Raw genomic sequence first — 17,990 nt, 5'->3', positions numbered from 1 at the left:
GATTGCCTCTTCCACTGCGTGTGTTTGGGCACGTTTCGTACCGCGCACGGTGTGTGCCTACGTGTGTGCGTGGACGTTTTATTCAAAGGACGATGTACAGTCTGTTTCACCCTTAGGGAAAAACTGGGAGCGCATTGCATCGCAATGTGGCGAGCGCTTGAATCAGGCGGCGGCAGCAGCTCGCGCAGGTGCTTGAGGGGCGGGATCTTGAACAGCGTCGTCTGCTACGGCGGCGCGTGCTGGCCGCATTGTCGGGAAGCGTTCTGCTATCAGTTGCAGTGCACTGATCTCATCGTTACTGTGTGAAATGAGCCGGTGTTCTTTACTAAGCGTTGTGCGACTCCCACTGGTACGCCTCGAAGGTATGTTCATTGCTGAAGGGTGCAGGGCAGTCGCAGACGACGTACTGATTCCGTACATTCTTGACGGCCCATTCCTGGAAGCCGACTAGATATCCTAACACGATAGGCTGCCGATCCACACTGCTCGTGTTGTGCAAGAACTGCTGGAATAGCACGCCGTCACTCTCTTGGAGTAGCCGCCTCAACCCCCGGGCGACATCATCTTTTGAAATGTCTGGGGCTCGTTGAAAGTATCGCTGGCACACGATACCCTCTATCTGTCACCCGAGGATAGGCTTCGATCTACCATCGTCAGCGACTGAGACGTGCTGCGAATGAACACATCCCTGATCAAGTCACTCTACACTTCACTGCCTTCCACGATGAGCGCCATCATCGCTGCTGCTGGGGACATGACGAGAGACTAACTGAAGTTCGGAGCGTGATGTGTCCAATTCCCCGCTGGCGGGCAGGGTCTGTGTGGTGTAGTGATTGATTGTCGAAAAAAATCACTTCCAGCTCAATGTTTCAACCTAAAACACTCCTTTAATCATATCCATTTGTTTCATCGTGTTTGACCCTCATAGTTATTATTGTTGAGTGCTTTGTTTTCCTTTCGAGTCAAATAAAGACTGAGCATGTTGCGTGCACATCTTGGTGCGTCTTGTCGCAGCTTATTATAGTAGCACACACAGTGAAGAAATATGTGTGCATGAGCTCAGTACCCCGGCCTTTCAAAAGAACAAACAAAGCATGCTGTCAAAAGAAGTTTGTGGAACTCCATTATCGCCAATAAAAGCTGAGTTTGGCATCGCACAATGTTTAGTGAAGATTATCAGCTCACTTCCCGCAGTACTGATGAAATCGGCGCACTGCCCCAGACAGTAGCACGTTTCCCGACAATGCGGCCAGCGTGCACCACCATAGCAGACGACGCAGATCACGACTCCACCCCTCGAGCGTCTTCGCCTGCTCGAGCTGCTGCCGCCGCACGACTCCATTGCTTGCCGCATCGCGATGCAATACGTTCCGAGTTTTCCCCTAAGTGTGAAACAGACTGTACACGCTTCTATTTACCTTTGAGAGGATCGGTACGATTGACGATTATTTTTATGGCTGCAATACGGCGAAAGGGCAGTGTCTGCTTGGCCATGTAAGTGGCGCTGAGCAGGTAAGTGTAAATGACATCGTATGTGCCGCCGGAAAAATCGTCGGCACATACAATGCGGCACATACATACAGCACATACGAGCTCAAGTCATTTTTGCAGTTTCTCAACAAATGTTTGCTACAAATCCGTGTTGTCTCTGATGATGACAACGGACTTCCATTGACACTGTGCGGAAATCAACAAAATATATCGCTGCATAGCACAAGTACGACATGTGCCCACAACTTTAACTAGTACGTCCCCTACAATATAGAATAGAGGCAGCAATGTAAATTGCTTGGCCATTTTTTAACAGAGCTCAAGAGACGGAAGTTGAAAGTATTAGCAATCATTTCTGCTTCAGCAATGCCGGCGCGACTAAGACGTGGTCGTGCATCGTCCGGTAACTCGATTGATCGGTGTCGTATCAGCGCCGCCGCTATCAGTGGGTGATCGACGAAAGACAGGAGACGACTGTAGTCCAAAACGCCAGCAAGGGGAAAGAGCCCCGTCTTTATTTCCACAGCCGTTTAAGTAGAACCAGCGTGACGTCAGTGACACGTGGTTCCATACATGCGTCAGGCGCAATGACTCGACGCGCCCTGCAGGAGCGTGCTTTCAGCCGCATAGAAATACATTCCAGCACATCCCCCCTTTTGCAAAATGAAAGTGGTTTTCGTGCATGACATTTAGCACACCCGCACATGAACAAAGCAAGAACCCTCAGTGGTAATCTACCACGAACAAAACCTTATTCATCAATCCCGTATCGAACTGGTCGCTTAACCACTCTACCAGACTTGGTCACAGTCACTGAAGCAGAAGGTACTAAAGTTGAAGTCACAGCCCCCGATGCTAAAGGTAACGAATCTGTTAAGGTATCGGGTGACTCCCTGTTCGTAAAAACCAATTCGGATGATTCACTTTCGTTTGGAAACTCGTAGCTGCCTTCTGCCTTCCTCTGTTCTGGCAAGTGGTTGAGCATTCGTTGGTTACGCCGCAGCGTACTCCCATCCTGGGTGCGTGTTACGTAGGACCGCGGTGTAGCGGCTGTGGCTAGCACCGTTGCTCTAGTCTTCATGTTCGTTACCCAAACGGAATCACCAGCTTTTAGTTTGTTCAATTCTCGGGTTCTGTGGCGTCTGTTGTAGTATTGTGCTTGTAGCTTCTTGTTGGCACTGTCTTTGGCCACAAGATTACGCAGCGGTGGCTGCACTGGACCACGCAACTGCGGCGCCGTTGGAACTCTTATCCTAAGGCGCCGGCCCATGAGGATTTCAGCCGGACTAGGGCCAAGAATGCCTGGGGTTGCCCTGTAGGCAAGCAGAGCCAGGTACGGGTCCTTAGATTTAAGGATCAGGCGCTTGACTGTTTGAACCATACGTTCAATTTCCCCATTAGCCTGAGGGTACCTAGGGCTAGTAGTGACGTGACCAAAGCCATAATCGTATGCAAACTTATCAAACTCTGTACAAGAAAATTGTGGTCCATTGTCTGTCACTACGGTCTCCGGGATGCCATGGCGTGCAAAAATGCTTTTTAGCATTTCTATCACCACCCTAGCTTTTGTTGAGGGAAGGAGGGCTACTTCCGGATACCGTGACAGGTAGTCGACCACGACAAGATAATGACAGTTGTTAATAAAGCACAAGTCGACCCCAACTCGTTCCCACGCAAAACTTGGCATTGGGGTTGAAATCAATGGCTCCGAGTTCTGGTTGACAAAGCGCGCACAAGTAACACATTCTTTCACTTGCCGCGCAAGTTGTTCGCCGATGCCTGGCCACCAGACCAATTCCTTTGCCAAAGCTCTAGTTCTCGCAATTCCCTGATGTCCATCATGTAGTTTTTAAGTACTTCCTTTCTTAGGCACTGAGGTACCAACAGGCTTGTCCCTTTTAGCAGCATGCTGTTGCATTCGGCAATTAGTGCTCTTTCCTGCCAGTACGGAACCAAGTAGCAAGGAAGCTTTGGTTTTTTCGGCCAGCCTTGGCGACACAACTTAAGCAAGGCTTGACAAACGACGTCAGTCTTCTGCACATCGCGTATTCTGTTAACAAAATTGTCACCCATTTGAAGCCCTTGCACGCATGTTTTGACGAAAGACGACACTTCCGAGACGGTCAGTTGGCCGGCTAGTTTATCTGCTTTCGTCGGTGCTCTTGAAAGAGCGTCCGCCGTTATCAAAAGCCGTGTTCAAAAGCCGTGTTCTCAGCAGGGCCCCATGCCCAGTCGGTCTCTTTCTGCAAAAGCTCCCGTAGCGGGGCAGTGGTTTGCGCCATGTTCGGCGAAACACGGCCTAGGTGGTTGGCCATGCCCAGAACACTGCGTAATTGCGATATATCAGAGGGTGCTTTCAGCTCTTTAATGGCTCTGAGTTTGGCCGGATCCGGCTGCACACCTTCCTCACTGAGTACATGGCCCAGAAAGCTTATGCTTCGAACACCAAACACACACTTTGCTTTGTTTAAGGTAACGTTAGACTGGGCCAGCTTAGCTAAGACGTTCGATAGTCTAGAGTCATGTTGCGCTTTGCTGTCGCCAAAAATGAGAATATCGTCCATCAGGTTAACGACGCCAGGAAGGCCTGCCAGGATTTCTGACATTCTTCTTTGAAAATACTCTGGAGCTGATGTAATCCCGAATGGCAACCTAGTGAAACAGTACCGCCCAAATGGTGTAATGAACGTGGTCAGCACTTCTGAGGCCTTGCTGAGTCGCACCTGATGGAAGCCGGAATTCGCGTCTAATTTGGAAAACCATTTTGCACCGGCAAGAGAGCCCAGTGCTTGTCCGACAGTAGGCAATGTGTATCTTTCTCTTAAGACAAACTTGTTCAATTGCGTAAGGTCTACGCAGATCCTTACATCTCCCGAGTGCTTTTGTACAGGTACAATGCCGGCACACCACTCTGTTGGCTCTTCGACTTTACGAATGACGCCCATTTGTTCCATCTTCTCGAGTTCTCGTTTCACAGGTTCCTGAAGCGGTATAGGAATCCTGCGCGGTGCGCTTATTGCAAATGGAACAGCATTTGGTTTAAGCCTTATTGTATACTCCCCCGGCATAGTGCCCAAGTTGTTGAAAACCTGAGGGCACAAAACTTCGTAGTTGGGTTCCGTGTGAGCCACAAAGTCAACGAACTTGATGACTCCCAACGCTTCGAGAGCCGGCAAACCCAGCAGTACATGACGCAAAGGACTGACCACATAACACGTTTGGCGCGAAGTTTGTCCCCTCCAAAATATATCCGCCTGAAACTTGCCCAGAACATTTAAGTGCTCACCGCTAGCGCCAGTCAAGACCTCGTCGACTTTTTCCAAGCTCGTGGGAAGACCCGGAAATGATGCGGGAATTACGGACACTTCTGCGCCTGAGTCGACCTTTGCAAAAACGGGCACGGAGTTAAGCAATACCTGAATGTAACGTGCTTTGGCGCGAGGTGCCTCGACCGCACCCAAAAAAACCTCCCCACTGTCCTTTTGTACAGACGACACTTGTACCTTACGCTGGTAGCCTGGAGAAGTCCCTTTGAGGCACGCCTTGCCGAAATGTCCCTTTAAGCCGCAGTTGAAGCACCTCGGGCCTCTCGCTGGGCAAGCTGACCTTGGCTGCGAGTTGCCTCCGCAGAAGATGCACGGTCCCTCGGAACGAGCTGATGTCGGCCAGGTTTCCTTGCTGCGTTGCGGTTTCCTGCGGTAGCCCACGGCGTCGACATTGACGTCCTCACATGGCTTGCACAGTGTGTATTTGTGGACTTCGTTGCAGTTTCGAAGTTCTTCTTGCTGCTGCTGAACGGTCTCTTTAAGGCGGGCCCTCGCCAGAGCTGTTGCGAGAGACAGCTTGGGATCCATTTGGAGCGACTCGGAAAGTATTTCATCCCGCAGGCCCACGACGAACCGGTCCCTGATGAGGCGCTGCTTGAATTCTCCGAAGTCGCATTTGTCCGCCAAGACGTGTAAAGCAGTCGTAAACTATTCAATTGGCTCGCCAGGCATCTGGTGCCGCTTGTGAAAGCAAGCGCTCTCGTAGACAACGTTGCTCTCCTTGATGAAGTAATCGTCGAACTTCTTTTTGACCAGCTCAAATTTCTTCGAATCTTCTGCAGAAAGATTGAAGGTGGCGAAGATGTCCCTTGCTTGTCGACCCATGGTATAAAGCAGAGTGCGTACTTGTGCCTCTTCCAGGCGCTCATTCAGGCCCGACGCATAGCGATAGTCGTCGAAGTGCAGTATCCACGCCGGCCACTCTGAGGTAGTGTCGAAGTCCAGCGGTGGCGGCTGCTGAAGACCCGGCGGCGATGCAGTGGCCATTGCAGCCTCCCTTTCCGACGACGTCTCGACGCTCTTTTCCATCGCTTTTCAAAAGTGGGTGGATCGCATAACTTCTGACACCATGTCGTATCGGCGCCGCCGCTATCAGTGGGTGATCGACGAAAGACAGGAGACGACTGTAGTCCAAAACGCCAGCAAGGGGAAAGAGCCCCGTCTTTATTTCCACAGCCATTTAAGTAGAACCAGCGTGACGTCAGTGACGCGTGGTTCCATACATGCGTCAGGCGCAATGACTCGGCGCGCCCTGCGGGAGCGTGCTTTCAGCCGCATAGAAATACATTCCAGCACAATCGGTGCAGTGGTGATGCAGGAATGAACTCCGGTCATGTTCAGTGCATTGTACACATATTCAATTTCTCGGCATGGGTGAACTTCGGCTACTGCTAGCGCATACAACAGAAGTGGTTTCCATTCTTGGGCAGCGCACACACAAATGAAACACGAGATAGAAGACAGGGCAAGCGCTGGTCGAACAACTGAAAGTTTTGATATGAATAAAAGGATTATATATCGAGTAATTATTAAATTCATGTGGGTACATATAAAAACCGTCATACACTCAGGAGTGATCAATGAACGAGCTCGCTTCATTTGGCAGTTGTTTACTTCGTTCAGCGCACCGCAGTAATCCATGTCTGTCATCTGATTTTTTCGTACCATTTGTGAATCGGCAGAATTTCACTGGTGGCATCAACCCTTTCATGTTTACATTGCAGTCGTGACAGTTAACAAAACAATAATAATTTACGGTCATCCGAAGAGTCGCCGTTGCAAACGAGATGTCTCGCGCGCAGCGTGAACTGAACGCGGGCGCAGTCGTGAAGGAAAGCGGCGGCGGAAACCTACACCTGTTGGCGGTGAAATCGTTCCGCCAGGGGAGAAACGAGCGCTGGGGTCTAGGATGAAACTTGGCGTGCGGACGTCCATACCCGAGTTTCAGCCGATGGCTGTCTGCCGGTTCTAAGTTTCGCTAGCCGAGCTTCACGCAGCTTCTTGTCCTGCGACTATGTGTGAATAAGGTTGACACCAGGCTCCGTTGCGTACGTCCAGCACTGCAGCGCCGAGCGGTAGCCTACCATGCTGCACGCCTCCAAAGGCAGCTGCTACCTATTATAGCACTTTTACATGTTGCCAAGTAGACACCCAAGGTGGTAAAGCCTCGCCAAATAATCAGAACCGCAGCGCAGCTAGGACTTTAAACTTTCGTTTTCAGCTCGCTTCGGTGCTTCCGAAGCACGTCCCTCGTTCCACATAACACCGATGGTGGCACCAACTTTTCCAGTGGTGGAGCTCGCCCCCAGTACAAGACTGGAGATCACGCTCAGCTCGCTCTCGGCGATCAGGGCTCGCATACGTCTCAAGATGCCAGCGTTTTAATTCGGCCAATGAAATTAGGGCATTGTTATATTCAGTTTCGTTATTCATTTCAGTTCTTTATTCCCCAGGGGGCGCTTCTGTTCTTCATTATATATTTGGTTGTATATGCTAAATAAACGGCTTTTTACTTCGGGACGGCAGGAGTCTGGCTTCCACCCTCACTCAACACCACATTGGCGACGAGGATTTCGTGAACGTACCCCCAGCCCCGCTGCGCCGTCCGTATCCGCCCACCATGAGCTTCACCGGGCTTGCTCCGCCACCGTTTTTCCTTCCGACGCCTGGCCGTCCCTCATTGCCATGGGAGCAGTGGGAGCAGATGTTCAACGTGTGCTTGCTGGCATCCGGAGCCGCCGCATTCAAGTCGGAGCAACGCAAGGCTATTCTTTTGCATTGTTTGGGGGCGGAAGGCCAGCGTATTTATCAGACGCTACATGCAGGGACCAGCGCCACAGCACCGGCCGCGCCAAGTGCCGCAGCACTCGCCGATGACGAGTCTGTCGTGGCCCCTCCTGACGAATACGACTCTGCACTCACCGCATTACGGCACCAGTTTTCGACGTCGCGCAACGTTATCATCGAGCGTCATCGCTTTCACCGTCGCAGCCAACACACAGGCGAGTCCGTTCATGACTTTGTTGCCGCTCTACGGGAGCTAGCGTCACATTGTTCGTTTGCCTCGCAAGATGATGCTCTGCGGGACCAATTCGTTGCCGGCGTAGCTTCCACTCGCGTACGTGAGCGGTTACTGCTCGAGGGTTCTACACTTTCATTCGAGAATTCTGTTGGAATTGCACTTCAGTTTGAGCAGGCGGCTGAAGAGCTAAAGGAGCTTTCTGCTTCGGTCGAAGCAATTTCATTGCGGCAGCGTCGAAAACCATCGTCGCATTCTTCGAAAAAAAGGAATTCACAACCGGCAGCCACCTTAGAGCAGAATTTAAGGAGGAGCGCAGGCGGCTCACGTGCGCCGCAGCGGAACCGCCCCCCTCAGCGGAACCGAGAACAGAGTAGCCGCTCCGGCTCACCGCATTGTTTCCGATGCGGCTCGCGGGACCACATCGCGTCAGCGCCGCAGTGCCCAGCGCAAGGCAAGACTTGTTCGTTTTGCGGTCGCAAGGGCCACTTTCAAAGGGTATGCAACCGCAAGCTAACCCAAATGCGAGGCCGAGTGCGTGAAGTTGAATTTCATGAAGATGTTTCGTCATGCAGTAGTGCTGCGGAAGTTTTGACTGTGCAACGTTCCGCGCGTAGCGGAATTCATATTCAAGTGCAAGTCGCGAATGTCACTTTGACATTCCTTGTTGATTCAGGGTCGTCTGTTTCAATCCTGTCGGAGCAAGAATTCAGTCGATATTTTCGGAGTGTGCCGCTTCTGCCTGCTCCGCATGTTAGTCTGTTTGACTACTCTCAACGGCCGATTCCAGTGCTAGGTTGTTTCCAGGCAGACTTTCGATTTAAAGGCCGCACAGCGTTGCTACGTTCTTATGTTGTTCACCGAGGCACTTCTCTGATCGGTCTTGACGGCATTAAAGCCTTGGATCTTCGCATTGAGGGTTCTGCTCTCAAGTGCTTATACACGTCCATTGCTCCGCAGCCGACTCTTGTTGACCCGCTATCCTGTTCTCTTTCCACACCGTCAAGCACGCAGCCCTATAACAAAGCTCTTCCGCCAGCCTTAGCGCATGAGTTCAGTTCACTTTTCAGTCCCGAGTTGGGTCTTGCTAAGGGGTCCACAAACACTGTAGCAGACGTAGCAATGTGCTACGTACTGCAACGCATCTGGAAAAAAGGCCTCACAAATGCGATGAGCCTAGCTGAAAGTATCACTGCCAGAACGGCATGCCACGTCCCTTCCATCGTCGTCGGACAGGTCGAGGTTGGCAGACAGTGCAGCTCACCTGTGGCTGAGAAGTCTGTTGGCTGCTCCTTCAGAGCAGGCAGCGAGTTGAGCGCGCAGACTACAGAGACTGTGGATCAGTCACGCTCCACCGCAGCATCCAGACCTTCTATTTCTCCATCAACAGCCAACAGTGACAATCTCTGTGACTATGAGGCTCGTAAACTGATTAGTCTGGAAGCACATGCCAGGGTCTCTACTGGCGAGCGTCTGTTTAAGTGCGATTTGTGCCATAACAGCTTCTCAAACAGAGACCACCTGAAAAGCCATCTGCGCACCCACACAGGTGATAAGCCATGGCAGTGCCCTTCATGCCCTCAAAGGGTTCCGGAGAGGGGCACCTGGGGACCAGGCCCACCTGCCACGCCGCAGCCGCAGTCTCCCGAGGCGCTACAGCCTGCCACCCTGCCACGCCGCAGCCGTGTTCTCCTGAGGCACTACAGCCTGCCACGCCGCAGCTGCTGTCTCCCGATGTGCTGCAGCCTGCCGTGCTACAGCCTCCTTCTCCCAGGACGCAGGCACTGTCTCCTGGCATACCGCAGCAGCAGTCGACGAGCCTGTCGCCAGTGCAACGTCCAACGCGGCCGACCCGAGAACGCCGGCCACCGGCCTGGCTCCAAGACTATCGGACCAATGAGTTCGTGGTCTGACATTGTGTTGTAAATATGTGTTCTGTCACTGTGTACATAGCTTGTAAACATGTGTAAATAAGTACAGTGTGCATGCTTTGGGGTTTTTCGTTACTAATACTTACTAACAACTAACCACTAAAAATAAGGGAGGGAGTATGTTATATTCAGTTTCGTTATTCATTTCAGTTCTTTATTCCCCAGGGGGTGCTTCTGTTCTTCATTATATATTTGGTTGTATATGCTAAATAAACGGCTTTTTACTTCGGGACGGCTGGAGTCTGGCTTCCACCCTTGCTCAACACCACAGGCATCTGCACGGTTCTCATACGAAACACGTGCGCCATTGTTAAGGCTGAAATATACATTTTTCAGTTTGTCTGCATCATCCCACTTGTTGAACGCGGCCACACGTTCATGGTGCACCAGGCAGTTTTCAACATCCTCATGTATGATGCCGTGAAAGGGATTCGGTGTAGAAGGATTCGGATTGAGTAGTGTACAGAATCGGCGTTGTGCCTTCCATATCGGCTGGGGTGGTTGGAACTGCCATTTTCTCTGGGAGGAGTCCAAACTCAGAGGCTATCTCCACCCGGCGCAAGTTATAGAGCCTCACTTAAATGGGGGGACTTAGGGCTTGAGCCTGGTGACGTGAACAACATCGCTGGGGATGTTGGGAGGCACTGAAGGCTGACTGACTGGGGTGATCTCGTATGTGATGTGGGACAGTTGACATAAGACCTGGTGTGGACCAAAATAATGGGAAAGTAGTTGTTCCGACAAGCCGATGCGACATGAAGGCGTCCAGAGAAGGACAAGGGAACCAGATAAAAAATGGTGGTCTCGGTGCCGAAGGTTGTAGCATCGCTTTTGAGAAGCTGGCGAGACTTTGAGGCGGTGACGGGCGACCTCTCAAGCCTGGGAGGCTGAGGCAATAGCATCGCGAGCATAACCAGTACTGGGTGATCGTACTGCAGAATGTAGCAACGTGTCAAAGAGCAAGGTGGGGTCGCAGCCATACAAAAGTTAAAATGGTGAGAATCCGACAATGTCATGGCGGGGCGAGTTGTATGCGAAAGTGATGTATGGTAAAGCGACATCCCAGTCCCAGTGATTGTCGGAAACATACATGGCCAGCATTTCAGTTAGTGGGCGGTTGAGTCGCTCAGTGAGGCCGTTCGTTTGAGGGTGGTACGTGATAGCAAGCTGGTGATCTGTAGAACAGGAGTGGAGCAGATCATCAATGACCTTCAATAGAAAGTAGCGGCCACGATCCGTGAGTAACTGGCGAAGGGCGTGGTGCAGGATGATGTCATATAGTAAGAAGTCGGCGACATCTGTAGCACAGCTGGTTGGCATCGCTCATGTGGTGGTATATCTCACGGCATAATCTGTTGCAACAGCAATCCATTTGTTTCCTTTAATGGAAATTGGAAAGGGGCGAAGGAGGTCGAGGCCCACACGGAAGAAGGGCTCTCTAGGGATATCAATTGGTTGAAGCAAACCAGCAGGAGGCATAACAGGCGTCTTCCGGTGCTGACACAGGTCGCTAGAAGTGACATAACGGTGCACAGAGTGATAAATGCCGGGCCAGAAGAAGCGGCACCGCAGGCAGTCGTAAGTACGTGTGATGTCCAGCAGTAGGAGCATCGTGAAGTTGCTGGATCATGGCGAGTCGAAGGTGCTTGGGAACGCCTAGGAGAAGCTCCGGGCCGTCAGGAAGAACACTATGACGGTATAAAGTTCCATTGCGCAAGGTGAACATCCGGAGGGACGGGTTATTGGGCGAGGAACTTAGGCGTTCCATAAGTGTTCGAAGAACAGGATCTTGGCGTTACTCGTCGCCAATATGGAGGAAGCTAGAGCGGGATAGAATACTGATGTCCGAGTCTGCATCGGTATTGTTCTGTTGATACACGGGATTGCCGGACAGGCAGTCAGCATCTTTATGCAGGCGCCCTGACTTATACATAATAGAAAATGCATATTCTTGTAGACGCAATGCCCAACGTGCAAGTCGTCCATTTGGGTCCTTCAAAGAGGAGAGCCAGCAGAGGGCATGATGATCGGTTACGATGCAGAAGCTCCAACCGAAAAGGTACGGTCGAAATTTCGCTACCACCCGTATGAGCACGAGACATTCCCTCTCAGTAATGGAGTAATTTCGCTCGGATGTAGAAAGAAGGCTAGCGTAAGTGATGACACGGTCTTGGCCCTTGTTGACGCTGAGCGAGCACAGTGCCGATGCCATGACCACTCGCATCAGTTGGTACTTCGGTGGGCGCAGAAGGGTCAAAGTGTGACAGAATCGGGAAGTTGTAAGCCGCTCAATCAGGGTAGAGAAGGCTTTCTCCTCCACTCCAGTGGTCCCCAAGAGAAAGAGACATCTTTCTTGAGAAGGTCAGTGAGAGGATGAGCGATGTCAACAATTTTTTTCACAAATTGCCGGAAATAAGAGCTTAAGACCAGAAAACTATGGACATCTTTTGTTGAACAAGGTACAGGAAAATTTTGCACAGCGTGAACTTTCTGTGGATCAAGTTGGATTCCGGCGATGTTTACGAGATGGCCGAGCATGTTAATTTCACAGCGGCTGAAATGGCACTTGGAGGAGTTTAACTGAAGGTCAGCCCTGCAAAACAAGGAGAGTATGGTTGTGAGGCATCGCAGGTGGCTCTCAAAGTTCGTCAAGGTAACAGAGGCATGTAGACCACTTCAAGCCGTGCAAGAGAGAGTCCATCATGCGCTCAAATGTAGCTAACGTGTTGCATAATCCAAAGGGTTCTTTAAATTGGTACAGACCGTCCGGTGTGACGAAGGCAGTTTTCTCGCGGTCCATCTCATCGATGCTAATCTGCCAATAGCCGGAGCAGAGGTCAATTGATGAAAAGTATTGGGATCTGTGAAGGCAGTCAAGAGCGTCATCAATGCAAGGTGGGGGATAAGCATCCTTTGTTTTCCTGTTGAGGTGACTGTAGTCAACGCAGAAGCGCCACGAGTTGTCTTTTTTCTTTACTAAAACAACTGGTGGTACCCACAGGCTACTGGAAGGTTCAATGATGTCCTTGTCCATCATCCTGTCTACCTCTTCCTGTATGATAGCCCTTTTTGTTGCGGTGACATGCTATGGCCCCTTATAAATGGGGCTGGCGTCACCAGTGTTGATGCGATGCGTGGCAACTGATGTCTGGCCCAGTGGACGGCCATTGTAGGGGTTGTAGGACGGACTCCGGGATGAAAACCAAAACTTGGGAGGATTTTATTCTACATTATGTACAAGGAGGTGAGCGACAAGTAACATTTGTACAGTCATTACGGGCCGGCAGCAACTCGGACGCTGCGGCCCGCGGCAAGACGTTCGAGAGAGGTGAATCAGGGAATCAGGGCATGTTCCAGAATCCTCAGGTCTCTCTGGAAGGCTTCTTATAAACCCTTCGAGCACTGCAAGTCACGTCATGTTTGACCAATGGGAGAGTCCACTCCGATGACGCCACTTTCAGCCAATGGTAGGCGCCCGTGTCGCGGTGTCACACCTGGCGGCTCTCTGCGGTCTTGCCTCGCAGACTGGCAATCCACTTCTTCTAGACTGGAGAAGGAGGGGGGGCGCTCATGCTTCATTGCACAAGGGCCCACCTGCACCCGGTGGCTCGGCTCCGCAGCGGTAGCAGATGCCTTCTTCAAAGCCGAAGGGGGACGATTGAGCTCCATTGTCCAAGGGCCCCTTCTAATCCCGGCGGCACACGACCGGGGGGGCGCAAACTTGTTTGCACGTGTCTCCTCTGGAATGCGCTTTCCTGCTTCTGCATTCCTCAATTAGCTGTGCTGTAATCCGATGTGGTCTGGGGAACTCGAAGTAATCGCAGGAAACAGCTCCATATCTAACAGCTCGTCCTCGCCCCGGTTGTTCTGAATGGCCGGTGAACTCAATTCGCTGGCCATGAGGAACGCTGAAAGAAGCTGCAGGGTACTGGGGTCGAGCCTCGTTTGACAACCCTCGGGATCCTGGGCCCTGGAGAACATACGTCAAACAAACCAAACAACACAGCGCTGCACCACGCGTAAGCGCAGGCTCTTCACCCCTGACTCGCCAGGCTATTACTGAGTCAAAATCAACCCTGATCTTTTAGTTCCCCAATTTTGACAAAGCAGTTCCAACCACCCTTCCAAACAGCTATCCATTTCTCCCCGATTGCCGACAAGACCAGAGTACTGTTGTTGTTGCAAAACAAAAGGGTCGTTGACGATGCAAACAACAAATGAAAACAGCCGAACATAACTTAAGAGGCCTAACTACACGAACAGCATGTTTCCAATCTATCGCAGTGGCGTACTTATCGCACGTAATGGTGCCACTGAACAATCTGGTCAACCTCACAAGTACGTAATCACAAGCGCACTAGCCTTGTGGTCACTAAACAAAACGCGTACTTGCGTTGTAGGCAAACTTTTCACTTACGCTTACTCACGTTTCTTCCCTGAAAGTCCTACAGGACACGTGACGTAAACGAACAATTAACTTGCGGGACTTATACACTCCGCAGAACCCTTAAAATGATGCGTCTTCTACTAACTCTTTCCACGCACGCTCACTAAAGAAGTCAGAATACGGCTGCCCTCCACACACACTAGCAACCCAGTCATAAATCTGCTTCCTTCCGTCCACACAGGACACGCGCTAAAGGAACTAAGAACGCCTCTCAGTGCAACTCATGCACTCACTGAAAATCTACGCGCTTAACCTTAGAAAATTCAAAAACACTTAAAAAGAAAGAAGGTTAAATAAAACACACGCGCGTTACGATAGGCCTCTCAACAAGAACCTTGACCCTCAGGTTACTCACACACACAAAAAAAAGGCCTATCTACTTATTAATGAGCATCTCGCGAGACTACATGTTTACTTAAAACGCATCTTTCAAATCTCGAGCTTCTCAAACGAAAACACAAACAAAGCTCATACCTTTACATATTGAAAGAAAACCTAGTCTCAAATCGCGAAATTTTCCGATGCTCAAAAATAAAACAAGACACTTCATTTCTACGGAAGCGCTCCAGGCCTCCTTTTCCAAACGCTTCCGTCTGACTCATACTTTGAGTCGAACGCGGGGTGGACGTGGTCTGAAAGCTACTCTGGCTGCCGAGAGACAACAAAAGGGCTGATTCACTATCAGCTCCCCCAAGACGTTACGGTCTCCTGCCAATTTGCGTCCTCGCGCCCCGCTTTCAACACAAACTCGATTGACCGCGTCGCTACTCCCCACCTGGTGTCGTCCTGCCACCCTGCGTTTCTTCGAACTGCACGCTGAGCGGTGAAAAGAACTACGGAACGACGAGGAGCTTAACTGCCTCGTGCCCTTTGTCCGCGTCCGTGCAGAACATTCTTCGCGGTCCCCCTTTGACCTGTGGCTCGAACGTTCTGGATGCGTCAACATCGTCCTAGACGACCGCATTTTTTTCCTCGCGCCCTGCCCTTTTGGGTTTCTCGCCATCTTTGGCGGCGCTACATTATTTACCGACTTTCGGTCTTTACCGTGCTTCTTTTTACGGCGCTTTCTCCTTGCACTCGCCTTCATGTCGCCTTCTCGTGCCTCGTGCTGGCCGGTACACATTTCGTCGGCCCGGATCGGTCTCTTATCCGCACAGTCTGAGTGATTCTCACTTAAATCAACACTCTCTCTGCCTCGACTGGCGGACAGGTCAACCAACTCTGGCACAATGCAGCAGGCTTTACTCGAGTTAGACAACTCGCACTCTTGCGAACTGCCCTCTGCTACATTGCCCAGCTCACGCTGTGCATCGGCACACAGCCCGTCGGTATCGATCGCTGTCTCACGCGCACAGTCCGAATGATTATTAACTGAATCATCCTTATCTAGGCTATCTAGACTGGCGGAGAGCCGCACCGATCCCTGAACAATGCAGTTGTTCTCTCGTGAGCTACGGAGCTCGCCACCCCGAGAACTATTCTCAACTGCATCATCCAGCTCGCACTTCATTTCTGCACGCACATCTGGCTCTACATGGGTGCTCGCTTCTGTCGCGTCAACAGTACCCTTTTCTTTGCTAGCAACCTCGCTAACATTACCAGCGACGCACACGCTCGGTAACTGTGCCAATTTGTTCGCAGCTGGCCTAGCTGTCTCCACAGTCATCTGTTGGCACAGCACCTCGTCGCTCTCACTGCGGCCTTTAACGGCCTCTGTTGCCACTAAGGCATCGTTAGCAGCTAGCCCTTTCCCTTCACTTATGACTCTGCAGCTAATCTCACAGGCACTACTCTTTTCGTCGGCTTCTGGCGAAAATCTGCTAGATGCTTCCTCATTCTTTCGCTCTGTACTACCTACAGAATTATCAGACAGCCGTTGTCTCTGTGCCAATAACTGATCACAATGCTGTATCTCTTTGATCAGTGCTGCCTTCTCTCTCTCATACTTTTGCTCACGCTCAAGCTTACGTTGCTGATACTCCCGTTCGCGTTCATTCTCACGTACGTGACGCTGACACCTCAGAGTAAGTTCTTGAAGCTCCTGCTTCCGTTCATTCTCGCGTTCTTCACGCTGACGCTCACTCCTAAGCTCACGACGCTCTCGCAAACGTACACGACGCTCTCGCTCCCGTGGCTCCTGTATCACCTCCCAAACAAGCTCAATGCTTTTGTCATCATTGCCACTATCGTTAATCGCCTTTATGATAGCTGGCGTTTCCATCCGTTCGTCCGCCTCAACTCCCAAATCGTCGCACACCAACAACAAGTCTAACCTCGTCAACCTTCTAAGATCCATGGCAGCTGCCCCGACAGGTGGTTAAAACTGTTTTCCTAAGTAATTTGTGCAAACACACAATGCAACAAACTCCCGATTCCCAGAACTATCAAAATTGAACACACAACCTTTGAGTCTGGCGAATCATAAGGAAAAAAACCACGCGCTCACTTACGGTTGCAGCACCCTGCCATCCGGTTCGCTCGTCCGCTGTTGCCGGTTCCTCCGGACTCCCTGGGTCGAAGGCTCGCTCCTTCTTCGCTACTCCCAGTTTCTTCGGACCTCTTTCGACGAAGGCTCTCTCTTCTTCATTCTTCCCGGTTCCTTATGATCTTTCTCGACGAAGGTTGATCCGTAGCGCTGCCACCAGCTGATGCATTCGGAGGCGATCCCACCGCTGCCACCAGATGTAGGGGTTGAGGGACGGACTCCGGGATGAAAAAACAAACTTGGGAGGATTTTATTCTACATTATGTACAAGGAGGTGAGCGACAAGTAACATTTGTACAGTCATTACGGGCCGGCAGCAACTCGGACGCTGCGGCCCGCGGCAAGACGTTCGAGAGAGGTGAATCAGGGAATCAGGGCATGTTCCAGAATCCTCAGGTCTCTCTGGAAGGCTTCTTATAAACCCTTCGAGCACTGCAAGTCACGTCATGTTTGACCAATGGGAGAGTCCACTCCGATGACGCCACTTTCAGCCAATGGTAGGCGCCCGTGTCGCGGTGTCACACCTGGCGGCTCTCTGCGGTCTTGCCTCGCAGACTGGCAATCCACTTCTTCTAGACTGGAGAAGGAGGGGGGGCGCTCATGCTTCATTGCACAAGGGCCCACCTGCACCCGGTGGCTCGGCTCCGCAGCGGTAGCAGATGCCTTCTTCAAAGCCGAAGGGGGACGATTGAGCTCCATTGTCCAAGGGCCCCTTCTAATCCCGGCGGCACACGACCGGGGGAGCGCAAACTTGTTTGCACGTGTCTCCTCTGGAATGCGCTTTCCTGCTTCTGCATTCCTCAATTAGCTGTGCTGTAATCCGATGTGGTCTGGGGAACTCGAAGTAATCGCAGGAAACAGCTCCATATCTAACACCATCCAAATCAAAGATATCCCAATAAGATGATAGGAGGTGACGAAGAGCTGTTGTTTGCTCGGAAGAAAGGTCAGGGGCAATCATCTTACAAACATCGTCCACAGGCGTCGAGTATGAAGGAGTGGGTGACAAAGGTCTGTTGGTACTGAGGAAGGATTCAGAGGTCAAAGAAGAAATCTGAAATTCTTCCAAAGGAGTGACATGCGCTATGGCGATACCGTGTGGCAGCACATGCGACTAAAATCCAAAATTGAGGATGGGCACGCGAGCACAGTTCTTGCAGATCCGGATTAAGGAGGGACGCGCCTTTCGTATTGCGAAAAATGACCAAAAACTTTATTTTTGAAAAGCACATATTCTGTTTCTATAACTCTTTTTTTTTTATCAGATTTCGAAATATGAATGCTGAAAACT

At 51.2% G+C, this 17,990-nt stretch overlaps 2 protein-coding genes across 2 annotated transcripts in view; both read left to right on the top strand.

Annotated features, from left to right (window-relative positions):
• Positions 1–17,990, top strand: part of LOC135900795 (splicing factor C9orf78) — a 253,901-nt gene that overhangs the window by 159,058 nt on the left and 76,853 nt on the right. The window lies entirely within an intron of this gene.
• On the top strand, positions 7,438–9,236 carry LOC135900720 (uncharacterized). The gene is made up of 2 exons (XM_070530141.1): positions 7,438–8,433; positions 9,135–9,236. The coding sequence occupies exons 1-2, from the start codon at positions 7,438–7,440 to the stop codon at positions 9,234–9,236; spliced, it is 1,098 nt and encodes a 365-aa protein (XP_070386242.1).

This window comes from Dermacentor albipictus, unplaced genomic scaffold (assembly GCF_038994185.2).
Source record: "Dermacentor albipictus isolate Rhodes 1998 colony unplaced genomic scaffold, USDA_Dalb.pri_finalv2 scaffold_53, whole genome shotgun sequence".
Taxonomy (NCBI): Eukaryota; Metazoa; Arthropoda; class Arachnida; order Ixodida; family Ixodidae; genus Dermacentor; species Dermacentor albipictus.
The sequence above is the reverse complement of the archived record's forward strand: the minus strand, read 5'-3'. Positions and strand labels throughout refer to the sequence as shown.